This window comes from Marmota marmota, unplaced genomic scaffold, assembly GCF_001458135.2.
Source record: "Marmota marmota marmota unplaced genomic scaffold, marMar, whole genome shotgun sequence".
Taxonomy (NCBI): Eukaryota; Metazoa; Chordata; class Mammalia; order Rodentia; family Sciuridae; genus Marmota; species Marmota marmota.
In genome coordinates this window covers 21947314-21964303 of record NW_026000093.1, presented here as the reverse complement: position 1 = coordinate 21964303, position 16990 = coordinate 21947314, and the positions used below count along the sequence as shown (strand labels likewise).

The 16990-nt window shown below is 36.0% G+C and overlaps 1 protein-coding gene across 15 annotated transcripts in view; it reads left to right on the top strand.

The window, feature by feature from the left end:
* Eya1 (EYA transcriptional coactivator and phosphatase 1) overlaps positions 1-16990 on the top strand; it is a 295310-nt gene that overhangs the window by 191479 nt on the left and 86841 nt on the right. For all 15 annotated transcript variants that reach the window (XM_048783048.1, XM_048783042.1, XM_048783041.1 and 12 more), the window contains 2 exons: positions 14264-14346; positions 14729-14915. In XM_048783048.1, the coding sequence (XP_048639005.1) occupies positions 14264-14346; positions 14729-14915 (270 nt within the window). The remainder of the gene's footprint in view (positions 1-14263; positions 14347-14728; positions 14916-16990) is intronic.

Genomic DNA, 16990 nt, shown 5'->3' with positions numbered 1-16990 from the left:
TAATCTAACTCATGTCCAGATTAAAGGCTTATATAGCCAAGATGGTTCATTCAAGAACTGACCAGCTATCAGAATATACAGCACAGTGCTAGAATAGAGTAGATATGGAAGAGGGAAAAAGAAACTGAATTTGGAAGGGAAAAAAATCTGTTTTTAAAAAGAAATAAGGACATGTGTAGCAAATGAGGCATTGATTTTATACTTATAGGTTTTGTTGCATCTGGGCTTATTAAATAGTGCATTAAAACATTTTGTGGGTTTGTGTGTGTGTGTGTGTGTGTGTGTGCGCGCGCGCGCGCGCATTCTCTATATGAATGACTTTTCCAGTGGGATTTTAAAACTCATTTTTTATAACTGAGGTATTATTTTATATGGATATTTCTAAGATGGTTTATTCATTCAATTTGGGATTACTGGATATAATGACTTCTGCATATCAAGCCAGAGGATAATATGCTATTCAGCTTGAAACTTATCTTGCCTATATGACGATAGATAATTGTATACAATATGCTGCAGAATGCCTGTGGTCAGATTTGGGTATGCAATGAAATTCTAATTAATATGTACTTTTAAATGAATTGTGAAAAATACTTTGCCATTATTCAGTGATTTTGTGTGTTTCATTCTGGGAGTCTGTAGGCCTTGGAGCATCTTTTAAATACATGTTTTTTCAATACAGAAATTCCTATAAGGTCTAAAATTATTTTCAAATGTCCTCCAGTTCCATTAAGCCTGAATGAATAACAGTGATTTGTGCGTACAGCTAGTATCCTAGATGACAGCATATATATTTCAATGATCTGGGGTATTTTTGCCTAACTTTTTCTCCAGGAAGGTCTTTAAAATATAAGGTATGATGATTAGTTCCTTGGAGATTTAGCTGCTTAGATTTAATAGTAATAGAATTTTATAATAAAAGGAGAAACACTCTAGTAGCGCGGGTGACTCAAGCTGCAGTGTGATGTGTAATCCTCCCTGTGTGACATGCTGATTGATTTAAAGCAAGCATGTGATGATGACCTTTTTGCTGTCAGACTTAAAGGGACTGGATTGAAGACTCGGAAGCCTTGTGCCCTGGCTAACAGTAGAGCTCTGCAGCTTGAATGCAGGTCAGGGGCTCTGCCTTTGCCTTTTGTGGCTCTCCAGCCCAAGACCTGACTTCTTCACCTCTCCACTTCTCATCTCACCTAGAGGGATGATACCTACTGCCACTGTTCAGTGTTGGGCTGAATTGAGATTTATCTTTGTAAATCAATCTGACCAACACATGGTGCGTAGTAAGAACTCAGATAGTTGTTTTCATTCTTACTTCTTTCATTGTGGTGATGACATGGTTACTACTACTATTAAATATTATAGTCCAACTTTCTGGGATAACTTCAGATTAGGAAGCATCACCTCCTTCCCATTTGCCAATGAATGGGGATGTGTGTGTGAGTGTATTTATATACATGTATATGATATATTATAATTTTAAAGTATAGAGTAAAAATAAAAAATATATATATTTTAAAAAAATTACCAATAAAGAGACCTTAAAGAACCCCATAACAAAATAAGCACAGGGGGAAAAGGAAGCAAATCAAAAGAATAAAGAGCTGGATCTAACTAAAAGTAATTTTCTGCCATGGAAAGAAAATTGCTGTCAACAAAGGTCAGGCTTTTTGTACACGATACAAAAAAAAAAAAAAGAAGGGTCGAAATAAGAGGAAGCAGCCAAGGGCACGAAGAAGAAAATCAAAAGAGAAGGCTGCACTGGCAAGAGTGGTGATGGGGTGTTGATGGGTGGAAACGGTGGGGACACAGAGGAGCCATTGACAGAGAAGTAACTCGGCTCTGCACTATGGGAAAGAAAGAGCATCAGCCACATCCCCATGATGCAGTCATTTCTGCGGTCACCTGTCTACTTTGAGTGCAAGAGAAAGACAAGGCAGTTGTAGTTTAAACATCAAATTGTTTAGAAGGTTAGGGAAGAAGATGGAGGGAATGTGAAGCTCTGCTCTGTGGAGGGGCACAACTCCAATTCACAAATAGCAAAATAACAGCAGACATTTGCTGAATACTTTTTATAAGCCAGGGGTCGTTTTAATTATTTCACAAATATCTCATTTCATCTTCACAACTCTGAACAATGACTTAAAGCATATGAACCTGAAAATACTGAAGAATGCATAGAAGTGGTGATTCGTTGAGTTTGTATCATATTCGTGATTATACAGGATGGCCACTCAAAATCAAGCTGGGGAACGGTTTCACTTGATCAATTCTGCCAAGCTGTATATACACCCAAGTACAGTAGCTCTTATGGCATAGAAGAAGATACAAATGTGATTGCATGTGGTGTTTACTTGTTCTGAAGATCAGACTTTGTTCAATAATATTGAGACACTGCATTGTACACTGGCTATAGAACTAAGAAAAGACATATCCTCATTTTGTCCAGATGATCCTTTTGGACCCTTCTTCTCCAATAGTCAATACTTCTGTTGTGGGAGACAAGTTTCTGTGAAACTGGTACATGCCACTTTAAACCAAACAAAGATCAGGTTTGCATGCACTAACCCTAAAATCCCATGAAATAAAACCCCAGTGATTAGGAAATCTGATTGTTTTCACCTTTGCTGTGCAAGATCACTGGAAAATTCTATTTCTGCTCTAATTATTTTGTATATCCAGTGGAAGATTAGAAATTGAAGTTCAACTGAGAAAAATAAAAATGTTCCTGTTGACCCTGAAGAAGTGAAATTATTTTTTAACCTAACCTTGTTCCCCAGTATTTACCTTCGCATTTCTGGGAGAAGATCTGTTATGGTCTGAGCAGCTTTTTTCCCACATACCCTTGGTAGACCTTTTGTAGATAAGCTACCCAAAGGGATGGGAATGGAGGGACAGGGTATTTATAGACCCCTCAGTCAGTTGTGCAGAAAACACTGTGTTAGTCAGCTTTTTGTTGCTGTCACAAGAATTCCTGACTACAACAATTTAGAGGTGGAAAGATTTATTTTGGCTCAGGGTTTCAGAAGATTCAGTTCATGGTCATTTGGCTCTAAGGCAGAAACAAGGTGGAAGGGCATGAGAGGAAATCTGCTCAGGTCATGACAGCCAGGAAGCAGAGGAGTGGGGGCTGGGAACAAGGTATGGTCCCTAAAGGCATGCTCCCAGTGACCTACTTTCTTCAACTATACCCTACTGCCCAGTAATTCACCCAGCTATCAACAGATTAATCCATTTGATGGATTAATCCATTGATGAGATAGGAGCCTATTTGATTGAATCATTGCCTAAAAGCCCCACCTGTGAACTTGCTGCATTGGAAACCAGACTTCCAACACATGAGCTTTAGGGGGAACATTGCTTATCCAAACAGTAGCACACAGTTGTTTTAATGCTGCTCACTACTCAAAGGCACTGGCAGCAGAATTGAAGCGGGTGTGCATGTGTGCTGTGCACTTGCATGCCTACACAAACATGCATCTGTGTATACACAAGAGAAGAAAACCACTTAGGAGGAACTTAGCCTCTGATTTACCGACTCATTTCAAGGACTGTCTGCTCAGTGTCTCATAAACAGTGTTTATTCTCTTTTTATGTACAAGAGACAACTAACTTGAAATCAAGCTTTAGTTACAATTTTCTTTTCAGAAACACAGATGTTTTTAGAAGAGCAAATACACATTCAAATGAGAATGCAGGTTATCTCAAAAGGGAGACATCTTTTGGGAAGACATTCAAGGAAGAATGTAGACCATCTCCAGTGGAAGAGAGAGAGCCTAGTAACAATTTTTTTTTAAAAAATACAAGTTCTGAAACTATCACTAGCATCACTATCCACTTAAACCCCATCTACCACATAGACTGGTAGTTCCATCTAGCACAGAAAGCACCAAACTCTTTTCATAATGACGGTTCTGAGCCGTGTGAGGAAAATGAAATTTTGCTTAGCAGTCTGTTGGAGGCAAGGAAGTGTGTGCATTTGCAAAAAGTCTTCACACACACACACTGACACAATTATAATTAAGCCATGTCACTTAATGGTTAAGGCTCAGCTTTGAGGAAAATCGAGCTTTTCATAATTTACTTTTATCAATTCTAGGCTGTTGAAGGTAGCGATCATCTTTCTACTTTTATCTCCAGTATTTAGTATTTCTGTGTTTAAAATATACAAATGTTTGTTAACAGTGGAGCAATCTGTAACTCAATGAAAACTAGAAATGAAGAATCCACAACGACTCTTGTAATCTTCATTTGAGAAAATGAATTTTGAATTTTGCACAATAAAAATTTCAGATAATTTTTTGAGATAATATATTCAAAGTAATCTTCCTGTGTTGCTATTAGGAGAACTGGCTATAGGCATCTCAGAGCCATCACATGGAGGTACAGAGTGCCTCTCTATTGTCCCCAAATAGCAGTGATGATATGGGACATTCCTGTCATTCTAAACAAGGGAAGGTGTCAAGATTTGCTGTGATGGAGGGGAGGGGGCTACACAGATGCACATGTACTAAACCCAGGCTTGGAAACCTGGGCTTTGTTTATTTTCGTAGGCCTTATTGCTTTCAGAGAGAGAAAAAAATAACACAAATCTAACTCCCTCTTTGTATATAATGTTTGTTCTGCTAAAGAGATTGGGGTTCAAGCTAGTGAGGAGAAACAATAAATCAGGGCAGGGGTTTGGGAAAGGGTACATGGAAGGGCACATGAGTCGGCCACTATCCACACCTCACCCACCCATGGCTCATGATATAGTGAGAATGATCTGAGAGCGTCACCCTTGTGTCCTTTGATCTCCTGCCTGGAGCTTTTCAAATATACAGTGGAACCATTTTTATTAGTTGTTTAGAACCTCCAAATTGCCTAGAAAAATGTACTGTTAAATTTAAAAAATTTTTACTATCTATAGAAATGGTATTTTTTTTAATAGAATGATTTCAAAGGATGTAGCTTTAGGAAAATATGTGTCAATTCTCTCTTATAATCTGCTATGAGACAGCTTTTGAGGTTTGTACTTTTTGGCATAAAAGGACATGATAGATTTGGAACTGAAGAGGAGCTGTTGCTGCCTACAGTGATGTTCGACTATTACCCTTAATTGCTTTGCCAGCCAATTTCTATTTATTGTTTTAGTTCTTTTTTTTTTAATTTTAAAAAGTAACAACCCATTTCAGTTCTTTTGGCATCTCATATATTTCAAGTGTTGAAAATTATTTAATAAATCTTTTTTTGAAACCTGGGTTTAACACTCATTTGTGCCCAATTTCAATTTTATTGTCTACTTGAGTTGTTAGTTAAAATATACAGAAATATTATCAATAAAGTTAAATATAAAGGCCTGCAACCTTTATTGCCCAAGTTAAAAATTGTCTTTGAAATAACTTGATAAAGCTGGTCCTTTAAGATCCATCTTATACAGAAGGGGACAAACCCTGGTTTTCAATAGCCCATCTGGCCCTCTGAGGCTTTTCCCCAGGGATGAGTGCTAACTTCTGTCACATAGATCGCACCCGATGATGGACATAGCCCATGGCAAAGAGGCCAGGGAAGGAAAGCAAATGGACTTCTGTGAAAATACATGAGGGACAGACAGCATCCTGCTTGCCAAATAAGTGCTAGAAAATACTCTGAAACACGGGAAGTTACAGACAAGCCCCAACAGGTTCCAGCGTTCTTAGGTTGACTGAGATTCTGGCTTTTAATGTGAGTCCTTGTTCTCTGTGAAGTAGACCTTTGACCTACATGTTACTCCTCTTAAAAAAAAAAAATTTGTTGTTGTTGTTGTTTTTGTTTTTAAGTTATAGCTCGGTAGTGTTCTCCAGGTTAAGTCACATACAGAACATTGATTTTATAACTTTAGTCGTGTTAAAAAATCAACACAGGCTATTTTCTTCTTAACTATGAAGAAGTAGAGATGTACTCGTAAAATTGCGGGGGTGGTTTGTTTTTAAATTGCAATTGCTTAGCAGCCACAGAACTGGGTGTTTCGTACAGAATTGTCTAGCAAAGACTGTTTCTCGTTTGTTATGGTTGACAAGGCTGCTACCCTTTTGACAGTGACAACAAGAAAGCAAAATCTTCTGATACTGTCCCTGGGTAACTTGATATAATTTGCTTTTAACTTCACTAGCCTAAAGAAGGGTTATAGTGAAGTTCTTTTTAGAAATGAAATAGTTTGCTTCCAAATTTGTCTATCAATTTTTTTTTTTTTTTTTTGGTACCAGAGATTGATTGAATCCAAGAGCACTAAACCACTGATACATATCCCCAGCCCCTTTTTAAAAAAAATATTTTACTTAGAGTCAGGGTCTTTCTGAGTTGCTTAGGCTGGCTTTGAACTCTCAATTCTCCTGCCTCAGCCTCCTGAGTTCCTGATTAATTAAATTTCATAGGTGCCATTGTCTCTATTCCTAGTGTATCTGTGATTTTATTTCTATGTAACCAAAATTTATTGTCCTAATTCTCAAAATATCTAATTCCCTTTCAATATTACTGATTCAGAATGTCTGAAAGATAGATGTGTCATGGTGGATTGGAAAGCAGCAACCTGAATGTAGAGGTAATGGTCACTCTAACCCAGAGACTGTGTGCAAGGCAATTTTCATCTTCTGCACTTCTGGGATGAAAATAAAGATCTGACTACCTTATTAGTTTTCTTTTAAGAAGTGTGTTTTCCAGATAATATTTGAGAAATAAGCTCAATTGTTATTTATTTTCTGTTTCCCTCTTTGTTTCTTAATTGTTGAACAAGTAAGAAAGGGAAATTGGAAATAACCTGAGATGATAGATGTGGAAATATTAAAATATAAATACAAGATGTGAGCCAAAGCAGTTTTAAGGGAAGAAAAAAAAACAAAGCTGGAGGCATCACATTGACTTCAAAAAGAACTAACAAAATATACTGCAAAATATACTACAAGTCTATAGTAACCAAAACAGCATGGTACTGGCATAGAAGCAGATGAATGAAACAGAGAAGTGAGCCCAGAAGCACATTCACATACAATATAGCCAACTGATTTTAATCAAAGGGGACAAGAATACATATTGGAAAGAGGTCAGTTTTTCAACAAGTTGTGCTGGAAAAATTGGCTATCTACATGCAGAATAATGAAACTGTATCCTTCTCATCATATAAAAAAATCAACTCAAAATGGATTCAAAATGTGTGATGTTATTGCATTCTGAAATTGAAGTTTCTCATATGCTAGAAAGACTCTTTTTTTATACCTGTGATATGTCATTAGTATCTGAGTAAAGAACCTCTTAGGCTGTGTCCACACTTCAGGAAAGATCTGGATTCTGTTATTCTGATAGCTGGACCAATATTCAGTTAAGGATGGCAATGTGTTTGTGAAGTCATCTCTGAGTGATACTCAAAGTGAAAATCAGTGAGATTTCATGAGCTATTCAAAATCCATAATACTTAATTCACTTAAAATTTTATTCTGGAGAGTCAGAAATATTTTGAACTCCTCCAGAGGGTGCTTATAGGTTCTGCATTTAATTTTCTTCATGTAATTTAAATCTGATATTATGATTAGAGTCTGAGTTTTTTTCTTCATCCATTTGGATATTATTTTAATTATGCAAATTCATTGGATACATAGATAATTTCATTATTAAACAATAGTATGCTAATTTGATATATGCATACAGTATATAATGGTATAATGTGATTTTTAAAAGATTTTTAAAATCTTTAAACCCTTTGTATAACATTGAGCTTAAAAGAAACCCACCAAGTTTTCCTTTAAAAAGTGTGTTTTCCAGATAATATTTGAGAAATAAGCTCAATTATTATTTATTTTCTGTTTTCCTCTTTGTTTTTTAATTGTTAAACAAGAAAGGAAGAAAGGATTTTTTCTCTCCTGATATCTTTTGTGAGCCTTAAAGTTAGCCTTCCAAACGCACTACCATCACCTACCCCGCCATAAAAAAAAAAGCAGTAGGAAGGTTTCCTATACCTACATCTGATCCTTTAGGGTAGTTGTGTTCTCATTGAACTCTCAGTCACTTAACCACACTGGATCGAATTCTAAAGCAACCATTCTGTCTCCTTGAGCCAAGATGAAGCCCTTCAAAGACACAAGTCAGACCTGGTATCCATCTCTGTGTGAGGCAGACAGAGTAAGTACAACAAATGTATTTCAGGACTTAGGGTTAGAATGAAAACTAGACTAAGGAGAACTTTGTGTAGCACTGGTCTAAGGAAGAGGCAAATTGTATGGTATCGATTATTCATGAGCTGGGGTTCTTAGAAGGTAAAATCAATACAGATAGTCAAGGGAGGCTTATTGGGAAGAGAGGACTTGAGCTAGATCTCCAAGGATGGGAAAATGGGGACTGACAGCATTCAGTGAGAGGAATGAGACCAAGGTGAGTTTTCAGGATAGCGATGACCACGTCCTGGGTTCATGTGGTGGGCCTTGCCTGGGAGCCTTAGGAAACAGCCTGGTTAGCACTTTCTCTCTGCACCACCATCCCCAGCTCTCCACCCCAAGCCCAGCTCTCCTCATCAGGCCCAGATTAACACATGAGTCCTTGAATTTATTATAGCTCTCCCTCCATCTTTAAAAGGAGAATCAGAATCATAACATTTCCTGTATCCCAGAATACTAATACCAACATGCCAAATCTTTAGATTTTTTTATTTTTCCATTAAAGAATGTCATTTATTTTCCTGAGCTGTTTTTCTTTACTTAAACAAGTAGTTGAGAATCTTCCATAGCCCACCCTCAGACTCCCTCCCCACTTCCCCATAAACCTTTCCATCTCTGATCATCTGTGGCAGGGGACTTCATCCTGTGTCAGGAGGGCACTTCTTGCCCTTTTCTGTGAAGTCTGTCTGTCTTCCCAGTCTAACCTGGTGTCTTCATGCCTTTCGTGTGGTGCCCAAGGAGGTGATGCAATCTAATGTGTCTATGTGTTGTTTTCATGATTTGGTGGGATTTTTAAGTTTTCCTGAGGAATGACTTGTTTTTGGTCTCAACACCTTCTAGAGTTGTCCTTGTCCCTGTAGTAGGCCAGGTGTTGCTGTTGATGGAAAGAACCTGGAAAGTTTGTTTTGTGATTAGAAACATATAACCTAGCCAGGCACCGTGGTGCCCACCTGTAATCCCAGCAGTTTAGGAGGCTGAGACAGGAGGATCATAAGTTCAAAGCCAGCCTCAACAATGGTGCTAAGCAACTCAGTGAGACCCTGTCTCCAAATAAAATACAGAATAGGGCTGGGGATGTGACTGAGTAGTCGAGTGCCCCTGAGTTCAATCCCTGAGTTTCCATCCTCCCTCGCAAAAGAAACATGTAACCACTCATAGTATAAAAAATGTCTATTTTAAAAAGAGGCCAGTGGATGGAAAAAAAAACATGTCTTTCAGATGTTCTGAAAAGAAAGACTTAAAAAATATATTTTTAGAAATAAGTGTATCCTCTCCATGCTCTCCCAAAAGTATGGCTGTGATTGTTCCAAATAGTAAATTAGTATATAAGATTTTATTTGTTTGTTGGTTTGTTTATGGTACTGGGAATTAAACTCAGGGCCTCACACATGCTAGGCAAGTGCTCTACCAATGAGTTACATCCCCAGCCCAGATTTTTGTTTTAACTACTAGGTAAGAAGGTATCCCTTCTCTTTCCCTGCTTGAAGCATAAATTAATTTGAGACTCTACCAAGTATTACTGGAGGTGTCTCTTGATCCAATGTCTGCCAGGCTCCTTGATGGAGATGTAATGGGTTCTGAGTGGGAATTCTTTCTACCTTGGGGAATTTTCATGATTTCATGTGACATAAAAATATAAAATGTTTTATCACAGGATATTCATGCTGCATTTTATTTATCTGGAGGTGATATTTCACATAGTCATTTGTGTCTAAGAAGGAAAATAACTTCTATATTATTTTGATAAAGGAATTCTGAACATTAAGCCTGATTTTCTGACCTGAGGTTAAAAGTGAAGACTCTTCTAAGTCCCACAGAGTCTCTCAGGGAATTGATGCTAGTGGAAGAGTGTTCTCTCTTGTCCTGTTTCCCCTGTAGCATCCAGATTTAAGTCTGGTGTACAACAGTCTCCTGCACAAATGTGCTTCTTTCTGGCTGCGTAGAGTGGGGAGTGGGCTTAGAAGCCTATACTCTGCAGCCTTCCGGGGAGCATGGTCATTGCTACTTTGCCTTTGCTTTTTGACATTCTGAACTTCAGTGCAACCCAGTGTTGGCGCTGCAGGCTTCATTGGAGCAGCTGTCAGAGTTTTGGTTCCACAATATCTTCATCTCAGCTCAAGATCCACAAACGCCCCATACAGAGAAACTCTAAGAAGCTTCTTCTCCGACTTCTTGAAGACTATGATTACATTTTTGTATGCAAAAAGAAATCTCATACTGGTTACATGTTTTTGAAGTAGTTCCTAGAACATCTACTGAAATTGGTACTGAAACATAGGCACCGGGGAGAGGCCTAGATAAGTGCCTTTCAACAGGTACCATCTGTTGACTTGGGAGCCATTTGTCAGCTATATTTTGAATATGTTGTCTTAAAAAAAAAAGAATTATAAGGAAAAAATCCTTGCAACATACAGTGGCGATTAGGAGCTTCCACTCTGGAGCCAAATGGCCTCGGATTGAATCCCACATCTGCTCATAACCTTGAGCAGTATCTGCATCTGTGAAATGGAGTGTGATCAGATCTACTTCTTGATGTTTGTGTGGGTGTTGGGTGGCTGTAAGGAATCAGTAATGACAGGTAAAAAAATATTTTATTTGGATTCAATGTCAGCACTCAGAAATATTTAAGTTTTATTATTCTTATAACTTCTATTTTTCTTTTAATATACATATATAGTATAACATATAATATGTGCATAATACATATGTATATAATATACACACACATATGTAGTATGTATTGCCCATGCTGAATTATGAATTTTCATCGAAGTTAGCCAGATTTGACAGGAGGAAGTAGAAGCCATGAGGAGTAGCATTAGCAGAACTGCATGGTGGTTCACTAGTGTTAAGCTGGAATGTGTATCTGGGGAGGTGGGGGTTGCTGGAAAGAGATCAAATAAGTTCAAAAGATAAATAGGGACCAGACCAGCTAAAGCCTAATAAATAAACCCTGGTAAGGAGTTTGACTTTTATCCTGAGGGCAAACAGGGAGCCACTAAAGGTTACTTTTTTTAAGTAGGGGAGTGACAGGATCAGTCATGCACATTAGAGAAAGACTCTGCTACTTTTGCAGAGGATGAACTAGTGAGGGCTGGTGAATGGAAAGGAAACCAGTAATTGAGGCTGTGGCCAAAATCTAATGCTGGTAGCCTGGACTAAGTGAGCAGGCTCTGTTTGCCTAAATCCTATGTAGAGGCAGGTGGAGTAGCCCTGCAAATTTGGTTTCTGATGGTGAAAAATTAAAATTGCCTGAACCTGATTCTCTAGTAGGTATGCCTCTCCCTAAAGCAAGTGAGATCCTTTTGGAAGTTGCATTAAGCCCCTGAGGCCACTGGGGTGCCATTAAACTCCTGCTTCAGCACACTAAATGGAATGGAATCTCAGCCTGAACTCAGCCAGTAAATGAATATAACTTATGTTGAATTCCAGCTAATGTACAGTCTTAGAAGTAGCATTAGTCTGGAAAGTCACTTGGGTACCATTTGGAGTACTGAACTGTGATTTACTTGGTCATACTCTAGTGGTCCGTATGTGCCAATAGAGCTTCCACGGTCTTTTCTACTTTGTTCCAAGGAATAACTTATGGAATGAAAACATCCATTTTTAAAACATATTTTCTACATCTTATTCATTTTCTTGGTGAATGGGGATTATTGAGGTCAGTATTTATTGCTCAAAAATGTGTCATTTAAATGAAAGTAGCAAGTCATAACCTAAAAATGTGTAGTTTAAATGAAAGTAACAGGTCATAACCTAAAGAAATTTTTCCTATCAAGTACATATAATAACTAAAGTTAAAAAGCCTACACATATCCAAAAGATATTTCAATTTTATTTCACAAGGAAGTCATAAATTCTCCTTATTTATAAATTTGCTTTATATGATGTCATTATTAACCAATTATTCTTTGATATACAAATATTTAAGGAGTCATATGCCCATGAAGTGTAATGTTTAAAAAAGCAAAATAAAACTCGTATCATCCTGATAAGTCTTGTGAGGTCCCAGTTCGTGTCATAGTCACATTTTTATTCCCATGAAATCATTACTATGGATGGGCCTGATATTTAATATACTTTTGATAAGTATGTGATTGTCTCGTGTAAATGAGCTTACTATGGAAAAATATCTATTGAGGATCTGCAGTTTGTGTTGGATTATTAGCAATGTGAGAACTCTCTCTTGTCTGAGATAGTTGTTCTGGGAACTTTAACAATGAAAAAAGCCTCAAATGTGAGTCTATGTGATAATCAAATTTGAAACTACCTTAGGAAATATTTTCCTAGTTAATAAAAATAACTTTCTTGGATCAGTCTTTCAAAGTTCAAAGATGCTTTAATAAGTAAATAATAAGGAAAATAATTTTAGATATGCAAAGAGATTAAGTCATACCTATCTAATTTGAGAAAATAAAAAGAGGGGAAAAATACATGAATTCAGTTGAGAATTTGAGAAATGTTCTCCAGAACACCTAATAACAATGCCTAATATCTGTGTGATAGTGTATTCATTGTGTTTTCTAAAACATCTTATTTGATGTTTACAAACCATTGTTTACAGATAAGGAAATTGTATCTTAGAGTGATTAGCTGACTTGTCCAAAGTCCAAACAGCTCACAAGTGATGAAACCAAAACTTCAATCTGTGTTTTCTGACTCTTGAGCCAGTACATAAATGTTCAGCAGCCAGTAAATAATTGGAATATACCAACTACAATGTTTTATACCTAAAGCCACCAGAAAATAACAAGTGTATATCAAAGACTTCCTCCTTGATCTGCCTGCACATATATTGCCTGTTCCACTAATTTGTGATAAAGCTTTAGTTTATTTTTTTTTTTAATGACTTTTATTTCTGAGTGCAGAAAACAGCACAGGTTCTGAATAGACATTTTAGAAGTGTACAGTGGCTTAGTGATCTCATTCAGATATAATGCAAGATTTTAATGTTCTTTAAAGAATTTTATACTCTAAGAAGGATTTTAAAACAAATCACCCAAAAATACTTTTTGTCATTTTAGTTTTTTCTTTCACAAAAGAATAAAGAAAATTTCACCATGTTATTAAACATCATCAACAGCTTGATACTATTCTATTTTCTGAATGGCATTATTAAGGACATTTTCTGTGTTTTGTTAAAAGCAACACTGAAGAACATCTTTGCCAACTATCTCTTTGAATAAATCCAAAATCTCTTTTTCTCTCAGAGTAAATTCCTGGCAGTAAAATTGCCTGGAAGTAAAATGGTACGCAAAATTTCTTAGTCATTAAGTAGCGAAACATAAAATTTTGCCTACTTAAATTTCCATTTTGTAGTTTATTAATACCCTTTTTGTACAGTTGCAAAAATCTTTGCTAAAAGCATCATCAAAAATAGCATATTTTTTTATGTACAAATTAGCAGTTTGATGGTGAATAATGTGAAAAGGAGACTAAGATTTTCTCTTAGGTTGTGTCTTGCATAGTGTGTGCTGTTTATTGTTGAACAATTTGGACATTCAACACATAGAATGCTACCTTCATGGTGCATGTAATGGATAAAACACTGAGTGTGTTCCTCTTTGATCTTCATTGTAATAAATTCAAGTGCTGTCGTTCACTCTTCTGTGAAATATAATAATGAAATAGCTTTCTCTGTGGGCCATTATAATAGACTGAATAATGATATCTGAAAACATTTTAAGTTTTTGAAAGTAGCTTTAGAATTTTTGAGTTAGTAAGAAGCTTAAAGAACACCTAATTAGATCCCTTCATTTTACATTATGCCTATTTAATGTAAAGATCTAAAAAAATCTTGCTATATTTTACAAATCAAAAAGGAAAATTCAGTGTCTAATATTTTTGTACATGTATATAATTTTGTCCTTAGTTTATGTGAGTTACTCATGAACTCAGAAATTGAACTTCTTCACTTTTTAATTCTTTGTTATATGGTGACCATAGTCTTCAACCCTTATAAGAAAATAAAATTGTATTCATGGCAATGGATTCTAGTGTTTAATCAAATAAACTCCAACTCGGCCTTACCTAAATGATATTTTTCAGTAGTCACATTTTTCTATATAGTTTAGTAAGCTATATTTCTTTTCATTTTGTTTTAGGTAGCAGTTTTACAACATCATCAGGATTATATACAGGAAATAATTCCCTTACAAATTCCTCTGGATTTAACAGTTCACAGCAGGTAACTTAAAAAAGCCAATTTAACTTCTGAAATATTTTTAAATACAACATGATTTTATTATATAAAGAACGATCTGTTTATATTAAACTATAAGAACGTTTCCAAGCTTTTTAATAGTTGTTTTTCCTGCCCGCCCCCCTTAAAAAAATCTCTTTAGCAGTCTCTTTTGGTGAGTTATTTGGTTTTCCCATTGTTTTAATTTTACAAGTACTGCATCCTAGAAGATTATATGAAGAATGTCTATAATCTTACATAAAATTTGCAAGTTTGAGCTCATCAGTGAATGTGTATGAATTCAGAAAAGACACAGAAAAACATTTATAATTGTACTTTTGAATATAAGAATTCTGACAGATTATTCTTGTGTCTCTTGGTTTGGTAGGACTATCCATCTTACCCCAGTTTTGGCCAGGGTCAGTATGCACAGTATTACAACAGCTCACCATATCCAGCCCATTACATGACAAGCAGCAACACCAGCCCGACGACACCGTCCACCAATGCCACTTACCAGCTTCAGGAACCTCCATCCGGCATCACAAGTCAAGCTGTCACTGATCCCACAGCAGGTAATTATGTCCTGCAGGCCATATTTTTCTGTGCCTTCAATGTATTTTTCTACATTCAGATATTTGTGCAGTGGTGGTACAGTTTTGGCAAAGACTAAAGACAAAGTTAAAGAGCATGATCATGGGTTTAACTTCATTCGTATTTCTTTTGAAAATTTTAAATATAAAGTATGTAAACTTCAAAAGCACGTGAGATAGAGATTTTATTCATTTGTCAATACAATCACAGCATTCAAGATCATATGTATATATGCGTATAGCTTTTTAGACTTATAATCTGAAATATTCAAGTATAATTATAAATAAGTATAATTTGTTGAATCCACATAGAATTTAATGTTTATCATGATTAAATATTTAATGTTTTTCATCAAATAATACATGGCTGATGCTTAAAAAGTCACTTAGTATCAAAGGAATGAATGTGGAAGCCAGAGACCCCTTACTTCACCCTTCCCCTCGGTGTACGTGAGCTTGATAACTGTGTGTCTGAGTGTGGGCAATGTTCATAGTTCTGATAACCTTTGATGGGCCCTTTCAAATGAGAGCCTCTTCAGTTCAGGAAATTTCCCTATATTAAATCCTTGATGTGTCCCCTCCATTGGTGTTTTTTTTTTTTTTTAATAACTTAATGGCATACACTTAATTTCCTGAATTGTTCTTCACCTGTGTTTCTTATATTTTCTTTCATCCTTCTCATCTCCCTGTCTTAACTTTTTAAAAATGTAATCATTCCTTTTATGAATTATGAGATAAGCTCTTATTCTCAAAAAAAAAAAAAAAGTCAGAGTTCTTTTCCTCTTGCCATATTCCCAGAGCTAGAGCCTCTTCATTGCTACAAGTCAGATTTAAATGATCTTACATCAAAAGATTTTTCTGTGACATAATCCTAGAGAGCTAATTCTAGCTGGTTATCTTAACTCCTGAGGAAAAAAAAAAAAGCGTTTTATCTTACAGATGCTAATTTAACTTTTGAATGTGGGATTGTTTTGTAAATGTTAACATATTCCCCTCTAAAAACAGTTTTCTGTGTTCTTTTCTCTCTTTTTAAAATACAAGCGGATATCGCCTTATGGTGAAGGAGAAAGTCATATCATTCTTAAACTCTCCCTCCAAGTAATTTCAAATTCTTATTATTTCTCCTGCATATTTCAGCTTTAAACATTTTATCTTTGATCATTGTATTCCATTAATGTGTGTTTTCAAAAAATCTAAATTGACAGTCTTCACTCAGTTTGCATGTGTAAATACAATGATCATGGAACTGAGTATTCTTGTCTGTCTGATACCTTTTATTTAGATTTTATGTCTATATAATCACACTGAATCTAAAGTCTGTTACTCAGTATATAGAAACTTATTGTAGCCATTCTTGTAGAATTTTCCTGCCTACTTCTATAAGCATCATACAGGAAATGTGAGGAACTATTACAACTTGTCCCAATCAGAGGGAGATCTTGTGTTTTCATATGGATCCTCTGTGCCATCCAGCCATTCCTGGTTACTAAAAGAGTTTTGGAATGGGGATAACTATGTGAATGAGAATTAGTAAGACATCATTAGAGTCTACAAAATAATAGAATGAGAAAAGGAGACAATAGTTTTACTTAATTCCCAACATTCTGTGAAGGATACAGTACAAATAAACTGGTGAAGACTTAATCTTGTTGCTTCAATTAAGGATGATGAGAGCTTTGCCATTTTGTCAGATCATGAGAGTTTGTCTCAAAAATTTTTTTTTGTTTTGTTTTGTTTTTTTTTTTTTAACTAGGTAAATCTTTTTATTTATTTATTTATTTATTTTTTTTTTATTGGTTGTTCAAAACATTACACAGCTCATGACATATCATCTTCCATACATTTGATTCAAGTGGGTTATGAACTCCCATTTTTTACCCCAAATACAAGTTGCAGAATCACATCGGTTACACATCCACATTTTTACATAATACCATATTAGTGACTGTTGTATTCTGCTACCTTTCCTATCCCCTACTATCCCCCCTCCCCTTCCCTCTCATCTTCCCTCTCTACCCCATCTGCTGTTGTTTTAATTCTCTCCCTTGTTTTTTTTT